Source organism: Hemiscyllium ocellatum, chromosome 8, assembly GCF_020745735.1.
Source record: "Hemiscyllium ocellatum isolate sHemOce1 chromosome 8, sHemOce1.pat.X.cur, whole genome shotgun sequence".
Classification (NCBI taxonomy): domain Eukaryota; kingdom Metazoa; phylum Chordata; class Chondrichthyes; order Orectolobiformes; family Hemiscylliidae; genus Hemiscyllium; species Hemiscyllium ocellatum.
In genome coordinates this window covers 110,238,904-110,264,740 of record NC_083408.1, presented here as the reverse complement: position 1 = coordinate 110,264,740, position 25,837 = coordinate 110,238,904, and the positions used below count along the sequence as shown (strand labels likewise).

Genomic DNA, 25,837 nt, shown 5'->3' with positions numbered 1-25,837 from the left:
GTCAGTACACCCACAGTGCCACAAAGGAGGGATCTGCAGAATTATTACCCGCTGGCGCTAAAGGATGGCAAATATATTTCCAAGTCAGGATGGTTTGGTGCTTGGAAGGGAACTTGCAGGTGGAGGTGTTTCCATGTATTTGCTGTTGTCATCCTTTTAGATGGTAACGGTCACAGGGTTGAGAAATGTACTGCTAATGCCTTGCTAATTTATTACAGGACATCTTGTAGATAGTTTTTATAATCCCAGCTGATGTTATTACTGGACTTTTCAGATACCACACTGCAATCTGGCTTGGTCGTATTCTTTTTTGGCTTTGCTTTGGTTTTAACGAAGTTGCTCACTGAATCATAAGCACGCAGTGTTTCAGGTTTGGTTTTAGCAATAAAAGTAAAATTTATTAAGTAAAGGCAATGAAGATGAAATGGAATAGACCCAACTATTTCCTCAATATGTCTTTTAGAAATTTGAAACATGTGGTAGGGTATAATTCAATGAATTCCAAACCATTCTCTGTACAATACCCAAAAGCACCCTTTGTACAGTACTCACACCAGAGAAAAATCTTTTTCTACCCCCTCAAGAAGCTTAAATTATTATAAGCCCATTACTTCTGAAAGCTACTTCCTCAAACTAATTTTGTTTTAAATCACCATGGCTACAGAAATAGATACAAGCAAATCATTAACTCTTCAGACCCATAGAAAAGCCCGAATTTAAAAATCCAAACTTAACATAACCGATATTAAAAATATATATATAACTCTCATCACAAGGAACACATTGATGTACTGTGGTGGAGAAAGTGAATGTCGAAGGTTTCAGAAGTATGGGGAGACCACGTGAACAGGGTACTGGATAATTATCCATGGTCATGGCTGATTTCTGCTCCTGTTTTCTGTGTTTTTATGGTGCGCCAATCCAGACAGTGTTGGGTTTCTTGAGTGTTGTCAGAGTAGCACCCGACCAGGCAGCAGCATTCCCTCTCATTTTCTTCCCGGTTTTCTGGGTCTCTGCGAGTCCTGGGTGCAGCAACGTCTGAACCCAGAAGGCCGTGTCATGGTTACCAAGCTGATCGCTGTGTGTGGCATCTTGGAGCAGCTATGTATGCGAGCAGTCGAGAGGGAACGTTGCAGGTTAGTGGGGAGGATTCTGTTGCACTCCTGACCTGTGCCTTATTGATGATGGACAGGCTTTGGGGAGTCAGGAAGTGAGTTACTCGCGCAGAATTCCCCAGCTCCTGACCTGCTTTCATCGCCACAGTATTTCTATGGCTCAGTTTCTGATCAATGGTAACCTCCAGGATGTCGATAGTGAGGGATTTGACAATGGTGATGCCATTGACTGTCAAGGGGTAAGAGTTAGATTCTCTCTGGTTGGAGATGGACGTTGCCTGGCACCAGTAGGCAATGTTTCATGCCACTTATTAGCCCAAGCCTGAATGCAATGCAGGTCTTACTGCCAATGGGCATGGTCCATGCCAGTATCTGAGGAGTCCCAAGTGCTGCTTAACATTGTGCAAACATCCCCATTTTGGACCGAATGCCAGAAGGGCTGTACGCTTTGTGTCAGATCAGGGCTAAAGCCCCATACGAAGATTAGAGTTCATCACTTAGAGCTTCTTTCAGAACAGGGTAAAACAATTCAGAGCTGTGGACCTGTTCAGTTTGATCAGTGCTTACCATGCCAGCCTCTCTGGTGTGATTCCATCTCAATGCCTCAGACTTGGCCCTGCTAATGGAGGAGACGCAGTGTAAGAGAGCTGTTGAGGGATGAGGTGAGCACTGGAGTAAATGAAAAACAGGATAGCAAACCTTCGATTTGATCATTTAATGTTTATGCAAGTATTGAACATTCACAAATCTGTGTTTGTAATTTTGAACTATTCTGTGAACATGCTGTTTCTGATTGGGTCTAATTCAGGGGCAGATTCTGTACATTGACTCTTTTGAAATGGCCCAAATTAGTATAAAATAAATCCATAATTTAGATCTTTAGAAAACACATTGAAAAGAACTTAAACAAGAACACATGACGCTGGAAAAGTGGAACCTCCATAAGGATTTGTAAAGAAGGTTCAGCAGCCATGTTGGATAGCCTGGGAATGAATGGGCCTTGCCTTGGGCGAGGACATCGATGAGCTGAAGGTTTGAAGAGTACAGTGGAGTGAATTGGAAAGGCAGTCAGGTTCACACTCTCCAGGTACTGCCAATCATTCTTCTGCCATCCCCCAGTGTGCGGAGAACTGAAGGTAAGGGCGAACACTCCAACCATGAGCCCTCTGAGCCTGACAGATATGCTGCATGTTGGCTACCCCTCCCCCACCCTACCCCTCCCCCAGTGTAGGCTTGTGTCTTACAGTTGGAGGCCCCTGAAATAGGCCATGGCTAAACTGTACCCTTTGTCCCATTTAAGCCAGTCTTGTTCCTTATCTGTTCATAGTCTAGGCTCAGGTCAGATGGTTTCTGTTTGGTGAGAGCTGTTTTTGGCACACACAGTCCCAGCTCTCCAGTATTCTTTGCATTAAAAAGTACTTCCTGACTTTATCCCTAACCCCAGCAGTGCGGTAAAATACATTTGGTAGTGGAGTCATTGCTGTGTTCTGATCCCCCCCCCCCCCCCAGCTGGACAAGTTAGATCCTGGACTAAAATTTGGATAGATAGATCATATTTTGTTGGTCTTTTTCTATTTAACAGGATAGTCAACGATTGAAACGTGAATGCCTAATGTTCATATTTGGTTTTAACAATAAAACAGAGACTTATTAAGCAAAACAAATAAGGATAAAATAGAATAAACCAAGCTGCTGACATATGACATAACTTGAAGGATTTTTGAAACACTTTGTAAAATACAATGTGCCATCTCTCCTGACAGCACCTCTTTACTCGAACACCAGAGATAATTCCCTTGTCTAACACATGTTTAGGTAACAGCTAATACCTTCGGTTCCTTGTCATGACCGCTTAATGGCTTCTTCCTTGAGTTTTCATACAACTGAGCTTAAACTTTCTTAGCTTCAGATAAACTCTTTGGCACAAACAGTATTGAGGAAATAACCATTTTGGTGCTGTTAAGGATAAACATTGGCCATAGTACCAGGACACCTCACTGCTTTTCTTCAGTAGTGTCTTTTATATGCATTTGAGCAGACAGGAGTTTGGGTAAATGCCAGACCTTTTGATAGTACAGCACCCCCTCAGTCCTGCAGTTGGAATGTCAATTTAGGTATACTTTTTGTTTTGAACTTAAACCCACAAACTCTATGTCTCAGAGGCGACTGTCTTATGTTCTAGGAGTGGCAGATTTCTCTGAACTTCCTGGAAAAACATTTGATTTATTGTTGTCACTCTAAGTAGAGTGAAAAGTTTTGTTTTGCGAGCAGTGCAGTCAGATCATAGCAAATAAGGACATCCAGATTTTAGGGTGCTTAGACAGAGTGAGGCACACAAGGACAGGAGGTGCACAAATGCAGGGTCAACATTAGATTTGAAATTAGAGAGGTCCAGTCTAATAACAGCAAATACTGAATTCCTTCTCTCTCGTTCCCAGGTGCTATACTTCGATGCAGTCAGCCACTTACCCGGACAACTCCAAGAAATAATAGACTTAATGACGGAAAAGGAGATTCGGATCAGAGTTCCTCTGGAGGAGTTGGAAATTCTTATGGAAGATTGATTGGGGAGAGCAAAGCCGTACATTTACTTAACGCCTTTCACAGCTCCTGGGTATCCCTACAGCATTGGATCCACCATTGTTGGAAATGAGGCAGAGAGCCAGGGCTCAGTCAAGCTGCAACAAGCAACAACAGTGATCTAAGTGCCCAGACTGGGTGTGGTTTAAGGGCCAGGACAGCTGTTACCTAAAACTGGAAGCTGATTGGCAGGAAGCCAGGTGCTCCGGGCAGTGAATTTGGTGACTGGTTTGGTGATCCTGGTTGAGTGAGGGAGACCAGTCAGTATATTGAAAATAATTAGCTTTCAAATGATGCCATATACCCTTTGACATCTGTCCATCCTAAGGATGGGTTATTGGACACTCATTCAGAGGATCTAAAGGAAGTTAGAATATTTATTTTGTAATAAATGGTTAAACGTGTAAAGTTATTTCTTATTTGTATCGTTTTCTGAACTAGAGAGTCATGATTACTGGGTTTTTTTGTAAACTTGGTGAAGTGTATAACATTACAGGTTATTTATTTTTTTTAATCTCTGAGATGCTCTTCAATCCTCTGGGGCCTCTCCTGTGACTAAAGAGAATGCAAAGATTTTGTACAACGTCCCAGCAATTTCCTGACCCGCCTCCCTCAGCATTCTGCGATATGTCCTATCAGGTCCTGGGCACTTGTCTCCTTTTTCAAAACATCCAACACCTTTTTCATATCTACATGCACTAGAATATCGACCCACCATCCACCAAGTCCTTTGTGAGTACTCATGCATTTGTTAAAGATCTCAGCCAATTCCTCTGACTCTACGCCTAAATTCCCTTCGTTGTCCTTAAGTGAATGTCTCCTTTCCCCAGCTATCTTCTTTCTCCTAATGTGTTTACAAAATACCTTGGGATTTTCCTTAATGCTGTTTGCCAAAGACATCGCCCCTTTGAGCCCTCCTAGTTCCTTGTTTGAGTTCTTTCTTTCTATCCTGGTATCCTTCAAGATCTTTCTATCTTCAGTTTCTTAAACCTTACATATGCCTCTTTTGTTTTAAACTAAGCTCTCAATTTCAATTCCTAGCCAGCTGGTTGGATATTGGATATGAGTCACGTCAGCATTCCTTGGAATTTTTCTTCATCCTACATGGACCTAACAGTTCAGCAGCTGAAGGAAAGAAACTGGGGGTCTACAGAGAACTGGGAGGGAGGGAGGATTAGTGGAGCTGTTCTTGCAGAGGGTCAGCATGGATATGCCAGGCTGAATAGCCTGCTAGGTTGTAATGTGCTGGCCTTCTGTCGGGTTGGAGCGTAGTTGTTAATCAGTGAAATACAGTGTAACTCGCTGGCAACATGGTAATAACATGTGCTTTTCTCTCAAGTGTTTGTTAAACACCATTTGCCCCTTAAATTGTCCAACGTAAACTCCTTGTTTTTAAGGATCCAAGCTTAACTTCGGCACCCATTTATAGAGTATTAGTCCAGGACATTACCATCACACCACACTGAACTAAAGAAGGAATGGGATACTAGGAGGGGGAGGTACCTAAAAACCTAGTGAAGAGATTGGATTTAAGAGGAGGGGGCTCTTTAAGAAGGAGAGGCAGAGGTTTAAGGAGACAATTCCAGAAGGTCGGAATTAAATGGTTGAAGATCAGTTCTAGAATGGAGAGAATATGTGGAGGCCAAATTTACTGCAAGGTGGAACTTGTGGAGGATGTTCGGGTGCCAAGGACGGCTGAGGCAATGGATGGATTTGAACATTAAAGAGGAGATCTCCAAATCAGAGTTCAGTCCATTAAACCCATTTGACTCAATTTACAGGAGTCTGAAGGGCTGAATAGATCAGTTTGATGAACTGTTTGGTACCTGTGTAACTGCCCCAGCTGCAGCAATATGTTTGTCACTGATTCTCACTAACTGGTTTCTCAGAATTGAATAATCCTGCGTTGAATTTGATTTAGCTAATGTAAGTTTTAATTTTAAAATTGGAATAAATGATTGTCAGTATCGACCCTTCTCATCTCATATTGCAAAGACACATTGAAGTTTGCCATTTTGATTAAAACTGTTTTGATCTAATGAAAGCGTACAGCTTCTGGGTACACTAATGAGTATTCCCATGTATCTCTAGAGAACGCTCTGTCTCATTATTGTCTTTAGTGAGTTTCCTTTTGTCATTTCCGAATTCACCAGCAGTCTTTATCTTTGAACTGATACCTTGAACATATTCATTATCCTGGAGTTCCTTATTTGTACCCTGTGGAGACAACCAGCTATTGATTACTCTTTGCTTTTCTTAACCATCTACAAGGCACAAGTCAGGAGTGAAATGGGATACTCCCCACTTTCATGGATGAGTTCGATTTCACCAACACTCTAGATGCTTGACAACATCCAGGATGAAGCAGCCTCCTTCATTGGCACCACATCCACAAACATTCACTCCTGTTCCTGACGCTCAGTAGCAGCAGCAATGAGTGTCATCTATAAGATGCACTGTAGAAATTCACCAAGGCTCCTTAAAGCACCTTGCAAACCCAGAACCGCTTCCATCTAAAAGGACAAGGACAGCAGATACATGGGAGCACCACCCCCTGCAAGTTCCCCTCCAAGCCATCCTGAATTGGAAATATATCGCCATTCCTTCACCGTCGCTGGGTCAAAATCCTGGAATTCCCTCCCTCAGGCCATTGTTGGTCAACCCACAGCACATGGACTGCAGCGGTTCAAGAAGGCAGCTCCCCCCACCTTCTCAAGGGGACAAATGGGGATGGACAATAAATGCTGCCAGTGACACCCACATTTCTGGAAAAATTGTTTTTTTAAAGCTCAAAGCAAATATTTCTTAGTATTGAAGCTTATCAAGACTTATTAGACACTCAAGATCCTGAATTTCCTAGCCCCAAAGGTGGGTTTTGAGGCAACGAGGTGGCATCAGATTGCCATAGCTCCCTCAGATGGGCATGTTTCCCAGATGTAGGCACTGGATATCAGGAGGTTGGCAGACACATAAGCTGATTAGTGTTGATGTGGTCTCCTTGGCACATTACTGAGGTGATGGGACCCCCGTCCCACTGCACAAAGAGGCTCCAAGCCCCAAAGATGGGGGTCAGCATCATGAAGGCTTCAGCTACGGATTTTCCCTCCACTTCTGACTTCAGGACGCGCCTCTGAGGGGATCTCCCTGCTCTCAATCTCTGAGTGCACTCAGGGACGCTGCTGAGGCTCCATCCGCCATGTTCAAAGTATGCGGGTCGCCCTGAATCACACAGCCACTGCAAGGATGGACAGGCCAGAAGGCTGCTGCTGTGCAAGATAGCAGGACTTCAGGTCAGGATCCCCAAGTCCATGGGAAAATCCAGCCAAGGTTCCTTAAATAAATCTCTCCGCAAATGTCACCATTGTTGTATTAAATATGCACTTGTCTTTCTATTAACAATAAAAATTGTCACCTCAATACCAATGATATGCCCCAATCTTCCGAAATGCCTGTGTTGCTCCAATCTCGCTGTCCTGTACAGTCCTGGGGTGGGGAGAAGGGGAAGGGGTTTCCCTTTGTTCTACCCCCAGTAGCCCACACTCAGCTGTCTGAGCTGTAAACTCCAGAATCCCCTTCTCTCTGGTTCGCTAGTCCCCTCTTAACTCTCTCGTTAAAGATCATTTCTTTGATTTTGTTGGTCACTTAAATGCTCCTAAAATTTGCTGTCACACTCTGACCTCTCTGATCTTAACTTTCTCCAGTTTTAATGGTAAACAGGCAGGAGGCTGGGGGTACACAGCAAGCCAGGCAGCATCAGGAGAGACAGGCAGGAGGCTGGGGGAACACAGCAAGCCAGGTAACATCAGGAGGGACAGGCAGGAGGCTGGGGGAACACAGCAAGCCAGGCAGCATCAGGAGGGACGGGCAGGAGGCTGGGGGTACACAGCAAGCCAGCCAGCGTCAGGAGGGACAGGCAGGAGGCTGGGGGAACACAGCAAGCCAGGCAGCATCAGGAGGGACAGGCAGGAGGCTGGACGAACACAGCAAGCCAGGCAGCGTCAGGAGGGACAGGCAGGAGGCTGGGAGAACACAGCAAGCCAGGCAGCGCAAGAGGGACGGGCAGGAGGCTGGGGGAACACAGCAAGCCAGGCAGCGTCAGGAGGGACGGGCAGGAGGCTGGAGGAAAACAGCAAGCCAGGCAGCGTCAGGAGGGACGGGCAGGAGGCTGGAGGAACACAGCAAGCCAGGCAGCGTCTGGAGGGACGGGCAGGAGGCTGGGGGAACACAGCAAGCCAGGCAGCGTCAGGAGGGACGGGCAGGAGGCTGGGGGTACACAGCAAGCCAGGCAGCGTCAGGAGGGACGGGCAGGAGGTTGGGGGAACACAGCAAGCCAGGCAGCGTCAGGAGGGACGGGCAGGAGGCTGGGGGTACACAGCAAGCCAGGCAGCGTCAGGAGGGACAGGCAGGAGGCTGGAGGAACACAGCAAGCCAGGCAGCGTCAGGAGGAGCAGGCAGGAGGCTGGGGGAACACAGCAAGCCAGGCAGCGTCAGGAGGGACAGGCAGGAGGCTGGAGCAACACATCAAGCCAGGCAGCCTCAGGAGAGACAGGCAGGAAGCTGGAGGAACACAGCAAGCCAGGCAGTGTCAGGAGGAGCAGGCAGGAGCCTAGGGGAACACAGCAAGGCAGGCAGCGTCAGGAGGGACGGGCAGGAGGCTGGGGGTACACAGCAAGGCAGGCAGCGTCAGGAGGGACAGGCAGGAGGCTGGGGGTACACAGCAAGCCAGGCAGCATCAGGAGGGACAGGCAGGAGGCTGGGGGAACACAGCAAGCCAGGCAGCATCAGGAGGGACAGGCAGGAGGCTGGGGGAACACAGCAAGCCAGGCAGCATCAGGAGGGACAGGCAGGAGGCTGGGGGAACACAGCAAGCCAGGCAGCATCAGGAGGGACAGGCAGGAGGCTGGGGGAACACAGCAAGCCAGGCAGCATCAGGAGGTGGAGAAGTCAATGTTTTGGGTTTAACTCTTCTTCCCAGTTTTGATTGAAGCTCATTGGGAGTTTTCAGATGGCCTTTTTGTATCCTTCAGGACTAAACATTCATTTCAGAAATGTTGGAGAATCGGCTGCATTTTGTTGGATGATGATTGTGCTTTGTCCATTTACATTTTCTCTGGACTCGTTTTTTTTCTTGACTCTGCCAACTCCTTTGGTCCATTATCCCTTTCATTACGGAATCTTGACCATATCTCTGCGCTGCCCTCTCACCCTTTTCCCTTCCCTCTCTCCTCTCTCTGTTTCAATAACCACCACCTGGTCTACCCTTTTATCTGCCTTGAACCAGCTCTGTCTCTAACCTTCCCCGGATCTGATGAAAACTCGTTGCACTGAAATGTAGCTCATTCTTTCATTGTTCATGATTCAGTGCAGCAGCAAATCAGCCAGCTGCTGTAACTCTGTGGTAGTGTCCCTATCTCTTGTGCCAGGTTCAGGTCCCATTTCCTCCAGGACTGTGTCACCAGATCTCTGAACAGGTTGATCAGAAAATATCTTCGACCAACTCAGCTTGTAACATTGCATCGTTTTAAATCCCCTCATAGCCCAGGGATTTTTTTCCCCTTCCGATAATTTATCCAAATTGTTTTCTTTTGAAGAATGGTGATTGAATCTGCCATCACCGTCCTGGCAGGAGTTGTCTTCTGCTTATTTTGAAATGTTGAGTGTTTCCCTGCTTCACTCGGTCTGCTCCATCGCCACATTGTGAGCCGTGCCATTCAATGCCCTTTGCCTCCCTCTGCAAGACATGTTCCTTCTGCCAGCCTTACCCAAAGAGGAGGAGCACACAAGGTCATCCAGGGCCTATGGCTTCAACTCCATCGCAAAAAAAGTCATCTCACCCTTCAATTCAAATAGAAAGCTGAGATCTGTAACCTCCTCCTTTTGAGACATTCTGGACAATAAGAAACTTTACACCCGCATTCTAATCGCAAACTTCAACTTAACTCCACAGTTGAGTTCAAATATCGCAAAGGCAGCAATAGAATTTCACTTCCATCAAAGGCCAGAATTAAATTCAGGTCTTGGCAAAAGTTTCTAGGTTCCCGCAAATTGCCGAGAGCACAATAGTGCGAATGCTGGAAATCTGAAATAAAGACAGAGTGCCAGAGAAACTCAGCAGGTCTTGGACAAAGAAACAAAGTTAATGATTCAAGTTACTTTAACCGATTTCTTGTTCCACAAAAGCCAACAGACTTGCTGAGTATTTCCAGAAATTTCTGTCATTTAAAAAACGGATGTCCTTCAGGGAAGGAAATTTGCTGTCTTTACCATGACTGGCCTACATGTGACTCCAGACCCAAGCAATATGGCTGACTCTCAAATGGCCAGGAAGTAACAGAATTCTCAAGGAAGTGAGTAACCACCTTCAGGGAATTTAAATACTCACATTCTCTGAATGAATGCAGAAATGTCAGCACGCCTGTTTAATCTAGAATGTCCGATTAGCCTTTCTTTCTGCTTTTGTTTGTGTTCACAAGTCTTCCTGTGCTGGCTTGAGTCCCCTGATATGAGCGTGGCTATTTATAATTTATAACTGTGACGAAATGGGAACACATTAACTAAACTCTGGGCAAGTGCGTGGTGACTGGCCTTAAAAGAGCGGTCATGCCCGGAAGGTGCATCAACAATCCAGGCTGTTAAATATAAACCACGGGGGATTTGCCTGACTGCTTTAACCTGCTAAAGCTGAAGGTGATTTGGTCACTAGGCTGTTAGCCTGGCATTCTGCTGAGAGTGGCAAGTGAGGGGGGTCCCACCCTGAGGAGCACAGAGATGGGCAGGACTGGCTGCCTGTTTGTGTTGCTGCTGATCACTGATTATGTTGGCGCCGTGTTGGCGATACCAGGTAAGCTGACCAACTTGAGCGGGAGATCTTCATTGCTCAGACCTTTGAGAATCAGCGTTGGAACGTCTCAACTTGAGGTTGTACAAGATGTTGGTGAGGTCTCTTTCTGCTGTGTCCAGCTGTTCACACTGTTATAGGAAGGAAATTAAACTGGAGAACATGGAGGAAAGATTCACCACGATGTTTCTGAGACTGGACGGTGTGAGATATAAAAATAGACTTGGGATCTTTTCATTTGGAGCGTAGGAGGTTGAAGGGTGACCTTTATAGAGGTTTTGAAAATCACGAGGAACATAGTTAAGGTGAATGATAAGGGTCTTTTCCCTTGGGTGGGGGGAGTTCAAAACGAGGGGAACAGTTTTAGGGTGAGAGGAGAACGATTTAAAAAGGACGGGGGGGGGGGCAACATTTTTGCACAGAGAGTGGTTCGTGTGTGGAATGAACTGCCAGAGGAAGTGATGAAAACCAGTCCAGTTATAATGTTTAAAAGACATTTGGATAAGTTTGTGAATAGGAAAGGGTTGGAGGGACATGGGCCAGGAGCAGGCAGGTGGGGCTAGTTTAGTTTAGGAACATGGACTGGTTGGACCGTAGGCTCTCTGTCTCTGCTGTATGACTGTATGTGCCAGCTCCTGTGTGTTCTTGAGGGAGAGCTGCGCCAACCCCAGATACCAGCCTTCAGGGGGACATTGAACCCTACCAGCTCCCTGGGCTGGATCCCATGGCACTAATCTGGGGAAGAGTTACGGGAATTTTCCCTGTTATCTCTGGACCAATACTCATCCCTCTACCAACATCACCAAAGCAGACAATCTGCCACATCGCGGTCGGTGGGATCCTGCTGTTCCCCCTGTGGATTGATGCGCCTGCTAAGTTACAGCCTGGGCAATCTGACCACACCCCTCTAGAAGCACTCCTTTGGCTGTAGAGTGCATTGGGATAACCGAAGGTTGTCAAAGAGGGACACTGGCACTGGAAAGATCCTTGGCCAGGGATTCAGTGGGTACAGGATGAGTTCAGCGTTGGTGAGTGGGTTGGGGGAGGGGTGAGGAGTGTGCATCTGGCTGATGGAGGGAGGGGAGTAGAGAGCCGAGGGAGGTCTGCAAAAGAGTGCAAATGGAGTTTACAAGTTGGTGAGGCCTCTTTCTGGAGTATTGTGTCCAGTTCTGGTCGCCCTGTTACAGGAAGGAGATTATTAAACTAGAGAAAAGTTAGAGGAGTCACTGAGGACCCAGAGAAAGTGACAGTCTCTCTCTCTCTCTCTCTTTGTCTGTCTCTCCCTCTCACCCTCCTCCCTTTTTCCCCCACCTCTCTCTCCTCCCATTATATATATCTCTCTCTCTTCCCCCTCCCCCCACCTGTCTCTCTCTTCCCCCCCCATCTCTTCAAACCCCCTTCTCTCACTCTCTCACCTTCTTCTCTCTCTCTCTCCCTCCCCCGTTTCTCTCTTCCCCCCTTTCTCTTCACTCACTTCCCCCCTCTCTCTTCACTTCTGTCTCTCTCTTCACCCCCCCTCCCCCTTCCCCCCACCCCCGTCTCTGTGCCAGATGACGAGTGCCCTGATGCATACCCAGCCCGGGAGAATTGTGAGTTTGATGAGGTCTGTGAGGATGCGAGCTGTAAGTATAACCAGTACGTTACCTGCCACCTGAACCGCTGTGGAACCTGTGAGGCTGTATTCCGTGGCTACGACAACGTGACAGTACGCTGTGACCAGTGTGAGTAATCATCCCCCTCACCCTCACCCTCAACATCACCATCACCCTCACCCTCAACATCACCTTCACCCTCAACACCACCCTCACCCTCACCCTCAACATCATTCTCACCCTCACCCTCCACATCACCCTCACCCTTACCCTCAACATCACCCTCAGCCTCACCCTCAACATCACCCTCAGCCTCACCCTCAACATCACCCTCGCTCTCACCCTCAACGTCAGCATCACCCTCACCCTCAACATCATCCTCACCCTCAGCCTCACCCACACCCTCTCCCTCACCCTCACCCTAACATACGCCCTCGCCCTCACCCTCCACATCACCCTCGGCCTCACCCTCTCCCTCAGCCACACCTTCACTCTGTCTCTGTCACTGCGCTGGCTCTCTGTGTGAATACAAATCTGCCCCAGGCCCCTCTTCATGTCCCTCCTTTAACAATGAACTTTATAAAACCCCTATACATCGATCAGTACTTGCGACTATGATGTTGTGGCCATAACGGAGATGTGGGTTTCACAGGGGCGGGAATGGTTGCTTGATGTTCCAGGGTTTGGAACATTTAAAAAGAACAGGGAAGGTGGAAAAAGAGGAGTGGGGGTGTAGCATTGCTAATCAGAGAGTGCATCTCAGCTACAGAAACAAATGTCAATATGAATGGAAGTTAGGAACAGCAAGGGAACAGCCACTGCACTGGGGGGTTTTCTACAGACCACCTAATAGCAGTAGAGAGATTAAAGAACTCATAGGCGGGCAGATTCTGGACAAATGCAGAAGTAGCAGGGTTGTTGCTATGGGTGATTTCAACTTTCCCAAGATCGATTGGAACCTCCTAAGTGCATATGGTTTGGATGGAGCCGTTTTTGTCAGGTGTGTTCAGGAGGGTTTCCTTGCTCAGTATGTAGACAGACCGACTAGGGGAGAAGCCATTTTGGATTTGGTGCTCTGCAACAAGCCAGGACAGGTCAGATCTCGTGGTGGGAGAGCACGTTGGTGAAAGTGATGACAACTGCCTCACATTTACCATAGCCTTGGAGAGGGAAAGGAGCAGGTACCAAGAGAAGATAATTAATTGGGGAAAAGGAAATTATGACGCTATTAGACAGGAGTTGGGAAGTACGGACTGGGAGCAATTGTTCCACAGAAAAGGCACAGCAGACATGTGGTGACTAAATAAGGAGCAGTTGTTGCGAGTGATGCATGAATTTGTTCCTCTGAGACAGGTAAGAAGAGGTAAGATTAAGGAGCCTTGGATGACGAGAACAGAGGAACTTCTTGTCAAAAGGAAGAAGGCAATTTACGTAATGTGGAGGAAGCAAGGATCTAGCACAGCTTTAGAGGATTATAGGCTAGCTAGAAAGGAGCTCAGAAATGAACTGAGGAGAGCCAGAAGGGGGCACGAAAAAGGCTTGGCAAGAAGGATTAGGGAGAACCCAAAGGCATTTTACTCGTGTAAGGAATAAGAGAATAATCAAACCTGACCCATTGTCTCAGCCTGCTCCTGCCTCACCGAACTCATCTCCGCGTACCTCGACACGGTTCTGTCCCCTTTAGTCCAAGAACTCCCCACCTACGTTCAGGACACCACCCACGCCCTCCACCTCCTCCATGATTTTCGCTTCCCCGGTCCCCAATGCCTTATCTTCACCATGGACATCCAGACCCTGTACACCTCCATCCCCCATCACGAAGGACACAAAGCCCTCCGCTTCTTCCTTTCCCGCCACACCAACCAGTACCCTTCCACTGACACCCTCCTTCGACTGACTGAACTGGTCCTCACCCTGAATAACTTCTCTTTCCAATCCTCCCACTTCCTCCAAACTAAAGGAGTTGCCATGGGCACCCGCATGGGCCCCAGCTATGCCTGTCTCTTTGTAGGATATGTGGAACAGTCCATCTTCCGCAACTACACTGGCACCACCCCCCACCTTTTCCTCCGCTACATCGATGACTGTATCGGCGCTGCCTCGTGCTCCCACGAGGAGGTCGAACAGTTCATCAACTTTACCAACACCTTCCATCCCGACCTCAAATTCACCTGGACTGTCTCAGACTCCTCCCTCCCCTTCCTAGACCTTTCCATTTCTATCTTGGGCGACCGACTCAACACAGACATCTACTATAAACCAACTGACTCCCACAGCTACCTGGACTACACCTCCTCCCACCTTGCCCCCTGTAAAAACTCCATCCCATATTCCCAATTCCTTCGTCTCCGCCGCATCTGCTCCCAGGAGGACCAGTTCCAATACCGTACAGCCCAGATGGCCTCCTTCTTCAAGGACCGCAGATTCCCCCCAGACGTGATCGACGATGCCCTCCACCGCATCTCCTCCACTTCCCGCTCCTCCGCCCTTGAGCCCCACCCCTCCAACCGCCACCAAGACAGAACCCCACTGGTTCTCACCTACCACCCCACCAACCTCCATATACAGCGTATCATCCGCCGTCATTTCCGCCAACTCCAAACGGACCCCACCACCAGGGATATATTTCCCTCCCCTCCCCTATCAGCGTTCCGCAAAGACCACTCCCTTCGTGACTCCCTCGTCAGGTCCACACCCCCCACCAACCCAACCTCCACTCCTGGCACCTTCCCCTGCAACCGCAGGAAATGCAAAACTTGCGCCCACACCTCCTTCCTTACCTCTCTCCAAGGCCCCAAGCAATCCTTCCATATCCGACACAAATTCACTTGCACCTCCACACACATCATCTATTGCATCCGCTGCACCCGATGTGGCCTCCTCTATATTGGGGAGACGGGCCACCTACTTGCGGAACGCTTCAGGGAACACCTCTGGGACGCCCGGACCAACCAATCCAACCACCCCGTGGCTCAACACTTTAACTCTCCCTCCCACTCCACCGAAGACATGCAGGTCCTTGGACTCCTCCATAGCCAGAACATAACAACACGACGGTTGGAGGAAGAGCGCCTCATCTTCCGCCTGGGAACCCTCCAACCACAAGGGATGAACTCAGATTTCTCCAGTTTCCTCATTTCCCCTCCCCCCACCTTGTCTCAGTCGATTCCCTTGAACTCAGCACCACCCTCCTAACCTGCAATCTTCTTCCTGACCTCTCCGCCCCCACCCCACTCTGGCCTATCACTCTCACCTTGACCTCCTTCAACCTATCACATCTCCATCGCCCCTCCCCCAAGTCCCTCCTCCCTACCTTTTATCTTAGTCTGCCTGGCACCCTCTCCTCATTCCTGATGAAGGGCTCTGGCTAAACGTCGAATTTCCTGTTCCTTGGATGCTGCCTGACCTGCTGCGCTTTTCCAGCAACACATTTTCAGCTGTGATCTCCAGCATCTGCAGACCTCACTTTTTACTAGAAGGTAGGGTCGATCAGGGATAGTGGATCCAAGTTGTGCATGGAGTCTGAGCAGATAGGGGAAGCCCTAAATGAGTATTTTGCTTCGGTTTTCACCAAGGAAAGGGAACTTGTTGTAAATGAAAACTTAGAGGAGCTAGGATACAGTCTTGACCAGCTCAAAATTGATGAAGATGTGCTAGAAACTTTGGAAAACATTAAGATTGATAAGTCCCCAGGGCCAGACCAGCTTTATCCTAGGCTGGTTGGGAATTCGATTAACCGAGAAAAATACTCCCCACCTGTGTCCTTTGGATAATTGACAATCCTTATACGTAGTGTATACACACACATGTACATAGCGTGTATGACCCTGTCTATATCACATCACATAACCCCACTGTGTGGCTGACTACATGGCACAGCTGTTTCTGGGATCCAGTTCCACTCCAGAACTTAATCTCAAAAGGCACGGCAGGACTGAGGGTGACAATTTCAGATTGAGATGAGGAGGATTTCTTCCCTAAGAGGGCTGAGAGACTTTGGAATTCCTTGCCACAGAGAGTTGAGGAGTGTATATCTAAGGCTGACAGAGAGAGAGAGATTCTTGATCTGTCAGGGAATCAAGGGTTAAAGGGAAAAGGGCAGGAAGGTAGATGTGAGGAATGTCAGATCAGCCCTGATCCTATTGAGTGGCCGAGCAGGTTTGAAGGGCTGACCTATAGTCATGGAGTGGGAAAGGAGCAGACGGTACAGGAAAGTGTTTAATTGGGAGAGGGAAAAAATACAATGTGATCAGGCAGGAACTGGGCACCTAAATTGGGAACAGATGTTCTCAGAGAAATGCATGACAGAAATGTGGAGGTTGTTTAGGAAGCACCTGCTGAGAGTGCTGGACAGGTGTGTCCCACTGAGGCAAGGCAGGGATGGTAGGGTGAAAGCACCTTGGGTGACAAGGGATGTGGAACATCTAGTCAAGAGGAAGAAGGAAGCTTACTTAAGGTTGAGGAGGCAAGGATCAGACAGGGCTTTAGGGGGTTACAAGGTAGCCAGGAAGGAACTGAAGAATGGACTTAGGAGAGTTAGATGGGGGCAGGAAAAAGCTTTAGCTGGTAGGAATAAGGAAACACCTAAGGCATTCTACACTTATATGAGGAACAGGAGGATGGCCAGAGTGAGGGTAGGGCCAATCAGGGATAGTGGAGGGAACTTGTACCTGGATTCAGAGGAAGTAGGGAAGGTCCTTAATAAATACTTTGCTTCAATGTTCACTCCTGAGAGGGACCTTGACGTTTCTGAGGACAGCGTGAAACAGACTGATATGTTCGAACAGGTTGATGTTATGAAGGAGGATGTGCTGAAAACTTTGAAAAATGTAAGGATAGATAAGTCCCCTGGGCCAGACAGGATATACCCAAGGTTACCACAGGAAGTGAGGGAAGACATTGCGGTGCCTTTGGCAATGATCTTTGTGTCCTCACTGTCCACTGGAGTAGTACCAGATGATTAGAGGGTGGCAAATGTTATTCCTTTGTTCAAGAAAGGGAATAGGGATAACCCTGGGAATTATAGACTAGTTAGTCTTACATCTGTGGTGGGCAAATTATTGGAGAGGATTCTGAGAGACAGGATTTATGATTACTTGCAAAACCATAGTTTGATTGGAGATAGTCAGCATGGCTTTGTGAGGAGGTCATGCCTCACAAACTTTATTGAATTCTTTGAGGATGTGACAAAACACATTGATGAAGATAAAGCAGTGGGTGTGATATACATGGATTTTAGCAAGGCGTTTGATAAAGTTCCCCATGGTAGGCTCATTCAGAAAGTAAGGAAGCATGGGATACAGGGAAACCAGTCTGTCTGGATACAGAATTGGCTGGGCCATAGAAGACAAAGGGTGGTGGTAGATGGAAAGTATTCAGCCTGGAGCTTGGTGTTCCACAGGGATGTATTTTGGGACCTCTGCTCTTTGTGATTTTTATAAATGACTTAGACAAGGAAGTGGAAAGTTGGGTTAGTAAGTTTACCAATGAGACAAAGGTTGGTGGAGTTGTGGATAGTGTGCAGGGCTGATGCACATTGCAATGAGACATTTTCAGGACACAGAGCTGGGCTGAGAAGTGGCAGGTGGAGTTCAACTTGGAAAAATGTGAAGTGATTCATTTTGGAAGGTCAAATTTGAATGCAGAATACACGGTTAAAGGCAGGATTGTTGGCAGTGTGGAGGAACAGAAGGATCTTGGGTCCATGTCTGTAAATCCCTCAAAATTGGCACCCAGGTTGATATGGTTGTTAAGAAGGTGTATGGTGTGTTGGCTTTCATTAGCAGGGGGGTTGAGTTTAAGAGCCATGAGGTTATGCTGCAGCTCTATAAAGCCCTGGTTAGATCACACTTGGAATATTGTGTTCAGTTCTGGTCACTTCATTATAGGATAGATGTGGAAGCTTTGGAGAGGGTGCAAAAGAGAGTTACCAGGATGCTGCCTGGACTGGAGGGCATATCTTATGAAGAAAGATTGAGGGAGCTAGGGATTTCTCATTGGAGAAAAGAAGGATGAGAGGTGACTTGGTTGACGTGTACAAGATGTTGAGAGGCATAGAAAGAGTAGCTAGCCAGAGACTTTTTCCCAGGGCAGAAATGGCTACCACAAGGGGACATAATTTTAAGGTGACTGGAGGAAGGTTTAGGGGAGATGTCAGAGGTAGGTTTTTTTACACAGAGAGTGGTGGGTGCGTGGTGCCCGTAGTAGTAATAGAGTCAATTACATTAGGGACATTTAAGCGACTCTTGGATAGGCACATGGATGTTAGTAAAATGAAGGGTATGTTGGGTATTTTGATCTTAGAGTAGTATAAAAGGTCGTCAGCACATCAAGGGCTGAAGGGCCTGTACTGTGCTCTACTGTTCTGTGTTCTAAAGAGCTGGCCAAATGATGGCTGTCAATTGCTTTTTTTTAAAAATCCCATCTGGTTCACTAATGTCCTCCAGGGAAGGAAATTGCCATCCTTACCTGGTCCGGCCTACATGTGACTCCAGACCCATAGCAACATGATTGATGTTTACCTGCCCTCTGTGATTGGCTCAGTCCGAGGGAAATTAGAGACAGATAATGAATTCTGGTCTTGCTAGTGACACCCACATCCCGTGAGAGAATGTGTTAACCCATACTGTCTGTGTTTATCTCTGTGTCTGAGACACGACGTATGGACTGCCTCCATTTTGATGCACTGGTTCATTCCGATCTTCCCAGTGACCCCGAAATGCCGGCTATTGCACCTGGAGATGCTTCACAAGATGCGGACAGCGAGCAGCCAGCCTGGGGGTAGGAGGGTGGATGACCTCTACGACCCAGACTGTGAGACCAATGGCACCTTCAAGGCCAAGCAGTGTGACGATGACTCCAACCTCTGCTGGTGTGTGGACAGTGCAGGGGTCAGGGTCACCGACAAGACTGGCGACGACCCCAAATGTGACCAGCTCGTCCGTGTCCAGTGAGTTCCACTCTGTGACGTTCAGAATGAGTCGGGCTTCCCCTGAGGAAAACTCCCTGCCTGGCATCGCTGCCCACCTCACACTCTGTTATCATCACGGCAGCATGGTGGCTCAGTGGTTAGCACTGCTGCCTCACAGCGCCAGGGACCCAGTTCAATTCCTGCGCTGGACGACTGTCTGTGTGGAGTTTGTGCATTCCCCCCGTGTCTGTGTGGGTTTCCTCTGGGTGCTCCGGTTTCCTCCCACAATCCAAAGATGTGCAGGTCAGGTGCATTGGCTGTGCTAAAATTGCCCATAGTGTTAGATGCATTTGTCAGGGTAAATATAGGGTAGGGAAATGGTTCTGGGTGGGTTGCTCTGCAGAGGGTCAGTGTGGACTTGTTGGGCCGAAGGGCCTGTTTCCACACTGTAGGGAATCTCATGTAATCTATATACCAAAATCCCCCTGGTATCACCATGGAATTACCAAAATCCTCCCCACTATCACCATGGTATTACCAAAATCCCCACCCCCGCTATCACCATGTTTTTACCGAAATCTCCCCCCCCCCCTCCCCACTATGACCATGCTATGACCAAACACACCCCTGCTATCACCATGGTATTTACTGCAATCCCTCCCCCACTATCACCATGGTATTTATTGAAATCCCCCCCACCCCACCATCACCATAGTATTTTCTGAAATCCCCCCCCCCACCCTGCTCTCACCGTGGTATTTACTGAAATCCCCCCCCCCGCCATCACCATGGTATTTACTGAAATCCTCCCCCCCCCGCCCCCCCCACTATCACCATGGTATTTACTGAAATCCTCCCCCCCCGCACCCCCCACTATCACCATGGTATTTACTGAAACCCCCCCCCCCGCCATCACCATGGTATTTACTGAAATTCCCCCCACCCCGCTATCACCATGGTATTTACTGAAATCCTCCCCCCCGCCCCCCCCCCACCCCCGCTATCACCATGGTATTTACTGAAATCCCCCCCCCCGCCCCCCCACTATCACCATGGTATTTACTGAAATCCCCCCCCCGCCATCACCATGGTATTTACTGAAATCCCCCCCCCACCCTGCTCTCACCGTGGTATTTATTGAAATCCTCCCCCCCCCCACTATCACCATGGTGTTTACTGAAATCCCTCCCCCACTATTACCATTGTATTTATTGAAACCCCCCCCCCCGCTATCACCATGGTATTTACTGAACCCCCCCCCCGCCCAGCTATCGCCATAGTATTTACTGACATCCCACTCCCCCCACCCCTGCTATCACCATGGTATGTACTGAAAGTCCCTCTTGCTATCACCATGGTATTTACTGAAATCCCACCCACCCACCCCCCATCCCGCTACCACCATGGTATATACAGATACCAGCTCTGCCAGCCCGGTACTTCTGTGGTTATGTTCCCTGAAGCCATGTGTAATGTCTTGGGTAGAATCATTGCTAGCCATCTGTCTTACTGACATCTGTCCAAATTTACTGAGAAATGATGTTGACTTGAAATCTTTGGCAGAAGACAGACTCCATCTTAATCAACAGTAATGGTTCATTTCAAAATACTTAATATGAATTATTATTATGTGTGGGATACATAGTCATAGTCATAGAGATGTACAGCACGGAAACAGACCCTTCGGTCCAACCTGTCCATACCAACCAGATATCCCAACCCAAACTTATCCCAACCCAAACTTATCCCACCTGCCAGCACCCAGCCCATATCCCTCCAAACCCTTCCTATTCATATACCCATCCAAATACCTCTTAAATGTTGTAATTGTACAAGCTGAAAATGTGTTGCTGGTTAAAGCACAGCAGGTTAGGCAGCATCTCAGGAATAGGGAATTCGATGTTTCGAGCATAAGCCCTTCATCAGGATTCCTGATGAAGGGCTTATGCTCGAAACGTCGAATTCCCTATTCCTGAGATGCTGCCTAACCTGCTGTGCTTTAACCAGCAACACATTTTCAGCTGTGATCTCCAGCATCTGCAGACCTCATTTTTTACTCGTAATTGTACCAGCCTCTACCACTTACTCTGGCAGCTCATTCCATACACGTACCACCCTCTGCATGAAATAGTTGCCCCTTAGATCCCTTTTATATCTTTCCCCTCTCACGCTAAACCTATACCCTCTAGTTCTGGACTCCCCGACCCCAGGGAAAAGACTTTATCTATTTATCCTATCCATTCCCCTCATAATTTTGTAAACCTCTATAAGGTCACCCGTCAGCCTCCGACGCTCCAGGGGAAACAGCCCCAGCCTGTTCAGCCTCTCTCTGTAGCTCAGATCCTCCAACCCTGGCAACATCCTTTTCTGAACCCTTTCGAGTTTCACAACATCTTTCCGACAGGAAGGAGACCAGAATTGCACACTTACACATTACTGTTCGCTACAATAATGCTAACACATTGACTGGGGAGGAGATAACCTAATGATAAGCCATCGATCCAGAGACCCAGGTGATGTTCTGGGGACCTGTGTTGGAATCCCACCACAGCAGATAGTGGATACTGAAGAATCTAATGACAAATGTGAATTCAATTGCTGATTGTCAGGAAAATCCCATCTGGTTCACTAAGGTCCTTTAGGGAGGGAATATGCCATCCTTACCATCCTACAGGTCACCCCAGGCCTGCAATAATGTCGTTGGCTCAATTGCCATCAGACTGGGATAGGCAATAATGGCCAGTTGTGCCCACACTGAGAATGAATTAGAAGAGAACTGGAGCACATACATTGGTTAGCTACTCCTTGGAGCAGTGGGGTGGTCTGTCCTAATGGGGTGGAGCTCATTTCATCATGTCAGTTAACCCTTTCAAGTACAAACTGCATTTTATACAACAGTTTGAGTCTTTTTCTCCTGAGCCATGCTTTCCAAAGTGTGCAGAGCTCTTGTTGATAGGCACAGAGTATGCACATTGGTACAATGGATTGGAAGTGGTCTCATTTACTTTACATAAAGAGCAGAACTCTCTGTAACGGTATCAGTGCATTCTACTCAATGGTGGCCTCATCTTTATCTGCCCCTGGAACGGTTATAGAGATGTACAGCACAGAAACAGACCCTTCAGTCCAACACGTCCTAGATATCCTAAATAAATCTCACCCCATTTCATAATCCTCCAAACTCTTCCTATTCATATACCCATCCAGATGTCTTTTAAATGTTGTAATTGTACCAGCCTCCACCACTTCCTCTGGCAGCCCATTCCACACACACGCACCACCCTCTGTGTGAAAAAAAGTTGTCCTTTAGGTCCCTTTTAAATTTATCCCCTCTCACCTTAAACCAATGCCTTGTACTTTTGGACACCCTATCCTGGAAAAAGACCTTGTCTCTTCACTCTATCTATGCTCTTCATGATTTTATAAACCTCTATAAGGTCCCCCCTCAGCCTCCAATTGTTAATTTAAATTTTCATGATCCATTACTCACTTACCATTGCCAAGTGGGACAGTGATGGACCAAGTGATCTCCAGCTACCACAAACTCCGTTGGGGTAATTAATTGTTAAAGTCGGTTTGAAACTGAAGCTTGGCTCGGATTGCATTGAATAATGAAGCAGATTTGACAGGCTGAATGGTTTACGCTTGCTCCCATGTCTTATATTCTGGTCTATAGCCAGTCTGAGTTTCATGGTGGCTGACTTCATTCAGAATAAAAATAATTGGTGAAAGAAGAGATATACTATCGCGATGTTTCCATCGTGCACTCATCAGGACACATGCAAGAATGCCAAATTTCAGAGAGCGCAACAATTTATACTGCATGAGAAAAGGCTGCTGTTTGGTTGACACATTGTCATGGAGAATGTACCAGGGATGACTGAGCCTCCCATGGGTGAACTGTTCAACATGCTGCTATTTTGTACAGAGTATGGCTGTCTGGGTGAAATGCCAGCAAATCAGCAATGCTACAGGCCTCACTGATGATCATAAATCAGTCAATTGCCCCATTTTTTTAGACTAGATTACTTACAGTGTGGAAACAGGCCCTTCGGCCCAACAAGTCCACACCGACCTGCCAATGCGCAACCCACCCAGACCCATTCCCCTACATTCACCCCTTCACCTAACACTATGGGTAATTTAGTATGGCCAGTTCACCTGACCTGCACATCTTTGTGACTGTGGGTGGAAACCAGAGCACCCGGAGGAAACCCACACAGATACGGGGAAAACATGCAAACTCCACACAATCAATCGCCTGAGGCGGGAATTGAACCCGGGTCTCTGGCGCTGTGAGGCAGCAGTGCTAACCACTGTGCCACCGTGCCACCCATTTGGCACTTGGCAATCCAATATTGATAAATATTGTCAACAGCACAATTCAATTCCAGCAACACTCACCTTCTGTAAAACCAAGAGATTAAAAGTCACAGGTTGTCAAATCCATAATGGACCAATCACAAAACCTGTGAAACGTTGTGTTGGTTTCCCCCTCAAATCCCATTGCCAATGAGAATGTGAGGTATCACCTTTCTAATTACTCCCTCAATGGGACAAGGTAACTGGCTGATAGATAGGGGGCCATGGTGTCCCTGAGTAACAGGATGGACTAAATCAAGAAAAGTTGCTTCAGTCTCATCATAAACCCCACTCCTGACCTTTCTCAGTATTGTTTGCTCAGGGCAAATGTTTTTAGGGGGAAATCAAATGGCCAGCCTGTCATGTGAGGCTGAAATGAGTAACGCTGCCTCTCCCTGTTCTCCCATAGTCTCATCCAGATCGATTTCAGCTTTAAAGTGGAGTTTATCTTCCTAAAGATGAAGGAGCAGGCTCTCCGCCGGTGAGTTGGGTTGGAATCTCTCGACGTGCTCACATGGTATCGAGTAACTTGGGCTCTATCGCAGGACAGGTGGAGGACTGAATGTTAACCAGAGTTCCTATACCTTCTCACTGTCCACTGTACACCAATCTGCACATCCACTGTGCACCAATCTTCACATCCACTGTACACTGATCTGTACATCCAGTCCGCAATGATCTGTACATCCAGTGCTCACACATCTGTACATCCAGTGCACACAGATCTGTACATCCAGTTCACACTGATCTGTACATCCAGTGCACACACATCTGTACATCCAGTGCACACAGATCTGTACATCCAGTTCACACTGATCTGTACATCCAGTGTACACGGATCTGTACATCCAGTCCGCAATGATCTGTACATCCAGTGCACACACATCTGTACATCCAGTGTACACACATCTGTACATCCAGTGCACACACATCTGTACATCCAGTCCACACTGATCTGTACATCCAGTGCACACACATCTGTACATCCAGTCCACACAGATCTGTACATGCAGTGTTCATGGATCTGTACATCCAGTGCACACAGATCTGTACATCCAGTCCGCACCGATCTATACATCCAGTGCACACACATCTGTACATCCAGTGTACACCGATCTGTACATCCAGTGTACACGGAATTGTACATCCAGTGCACACGGATCTGTTCATCCAGTGCACACGGATCTGTACATACAGTGTGCACCAGTATGGACATAGAACATAGAACAATACAGTGCAGAACAGGCCATTCAGCCCTTGATATTGCGCCGACTCCTGAATTAATCTAAACCTATCCCCTACACTATCCTATCATCATCCATGTGCTTGTCCAAGGACAGTTTAAATCTCCCTAATGTAGCTGCGTTAATTACATTGGCAGGCAGGGCATTCCACACTCTTATCACTCTCTGCATAAAGAACCTAGATTTAAGACAGATGTATCACCCCTCAATTTGCAGCTCTGGCCCTTGGTACAGGCTGATGTCATCATCCTATGAAAACAACTTTCACTCTCTACCCTATATAATCCTCTGATCATCTTGTATGTCTCTATCAAATCCCCTCTTAGCCTTTTTCTCTCCAATGAGAACAGACCCAAGTCTCTCAGCCTTTCCTCCTAAGACCTTCCCTCCAGACCAGGCAACACCCTGGTAAATCTGCACCTTTTCCAATGCTTCCACATCCTCCCTGTAGTGGGGTGACCAGAACTGTACACAATATTCCAAGTGTGGCTGCACTAGCGTTTTGTACAGTTGCAGCATGACATCACGGCTCCGGAACTCAATCCCTCTACCAATAAAACCTAACATACCATATGCCTTCTTAATAGCACTATCAACCTGGGCGGCAACTTTCAGGGATCTATGTACATGGACACCAAGATCCCTCTGCACATCCACACTACCAAGAATCTTTCCACTGACCCAGTACTCTGCCTTCCTGTTATTCTTCCCAAAGTGAATCACCTCACATTTATCTGCATTGAACTCCATTTGCCACCTCTCAGCCCAATTCTGCAGTTTATCCAAGTCCCCCGCAACCTGTAACATTCTTCCACACTGTCCATTACTCCACTGACTTTAGTGTTGCCTATAAACATACTAACCCATCCATCTGTGCCTGCATCCAAGTCATTTATAAAAATGACAAACAGCAGTGGTCCCAAAACAGATCCTTGTGGCACACACTAGTGACCAGACTCCAGGCTGAATATTTTCCATCAACCACCACTCGCTGCCTTCTTATCGAAAGCCAATTTCTAATCCAAACTGCTAAATCACCCTCAATCCCATGCTTCTGCATTTTCTCCAACAGCCTATCATGTGGAACCTTATCAAAGGCTTTACTGATGTCCATGTACACCATGTCAACTGCCCTACCCTCACCCACATGCTTGGTCACCTTCTCAAAAAAACTGAATGAGGTTTGTGAGACACGA

At 47.5% G+C, this 25,837-nt stretch overlaps 2 protein-coding genes across 2 annotated transcripts in view; both read left to right on the top strand.

The window, feature by feature from the left end:
- The window catches only part of nrde2 (NRDE-2, necessary for RNA interference, domain containing), a 72,299-nt gene extending 66,613 nt beyond the window's left edge, over positions 1-5,686 (top strand). Inside the window, exon 14 of the mRNA XM_060829461.1 lies at positions 3,554-5,686. Coding sequence (XP_060685444.1) covers positions 3,554-3,679 — 126 coding nt within the window. The 3' untranslated portion in view covers positions 3,680-5,686. The remainder of the gene's footprint in view (positions 1-3,553) is intronic.
- A 4,777-nt stretch (positions 5,687-10,463) lies between these two features.
- Positions 10,464-25,837, top strand: part of LOC132818225 (epithelial cell adhesion molecule-like) — a 34,486-nt gene continuing 19,112 nt past the window's right edge. Inside the window, exons 1-4 of the mRNA XM_060829006.1 lie at positions 10,464-10,536; positions 12,084-12,254; positions 18,834-19,074; positions 23,807-23,878. Of these exons, the coding sequence (XP_060684989.1) occupies positions 10,464-10,536; positions 12,084-12,254; positions 18,834-19,074; positions 23,807-23,878 (557 nt within the window). The remainder of the gene's footprint in view (positions 10,537-12,083; positions 12,255-18,833; positions 19,075-23,806; positions 23,879-25,837) is intronic.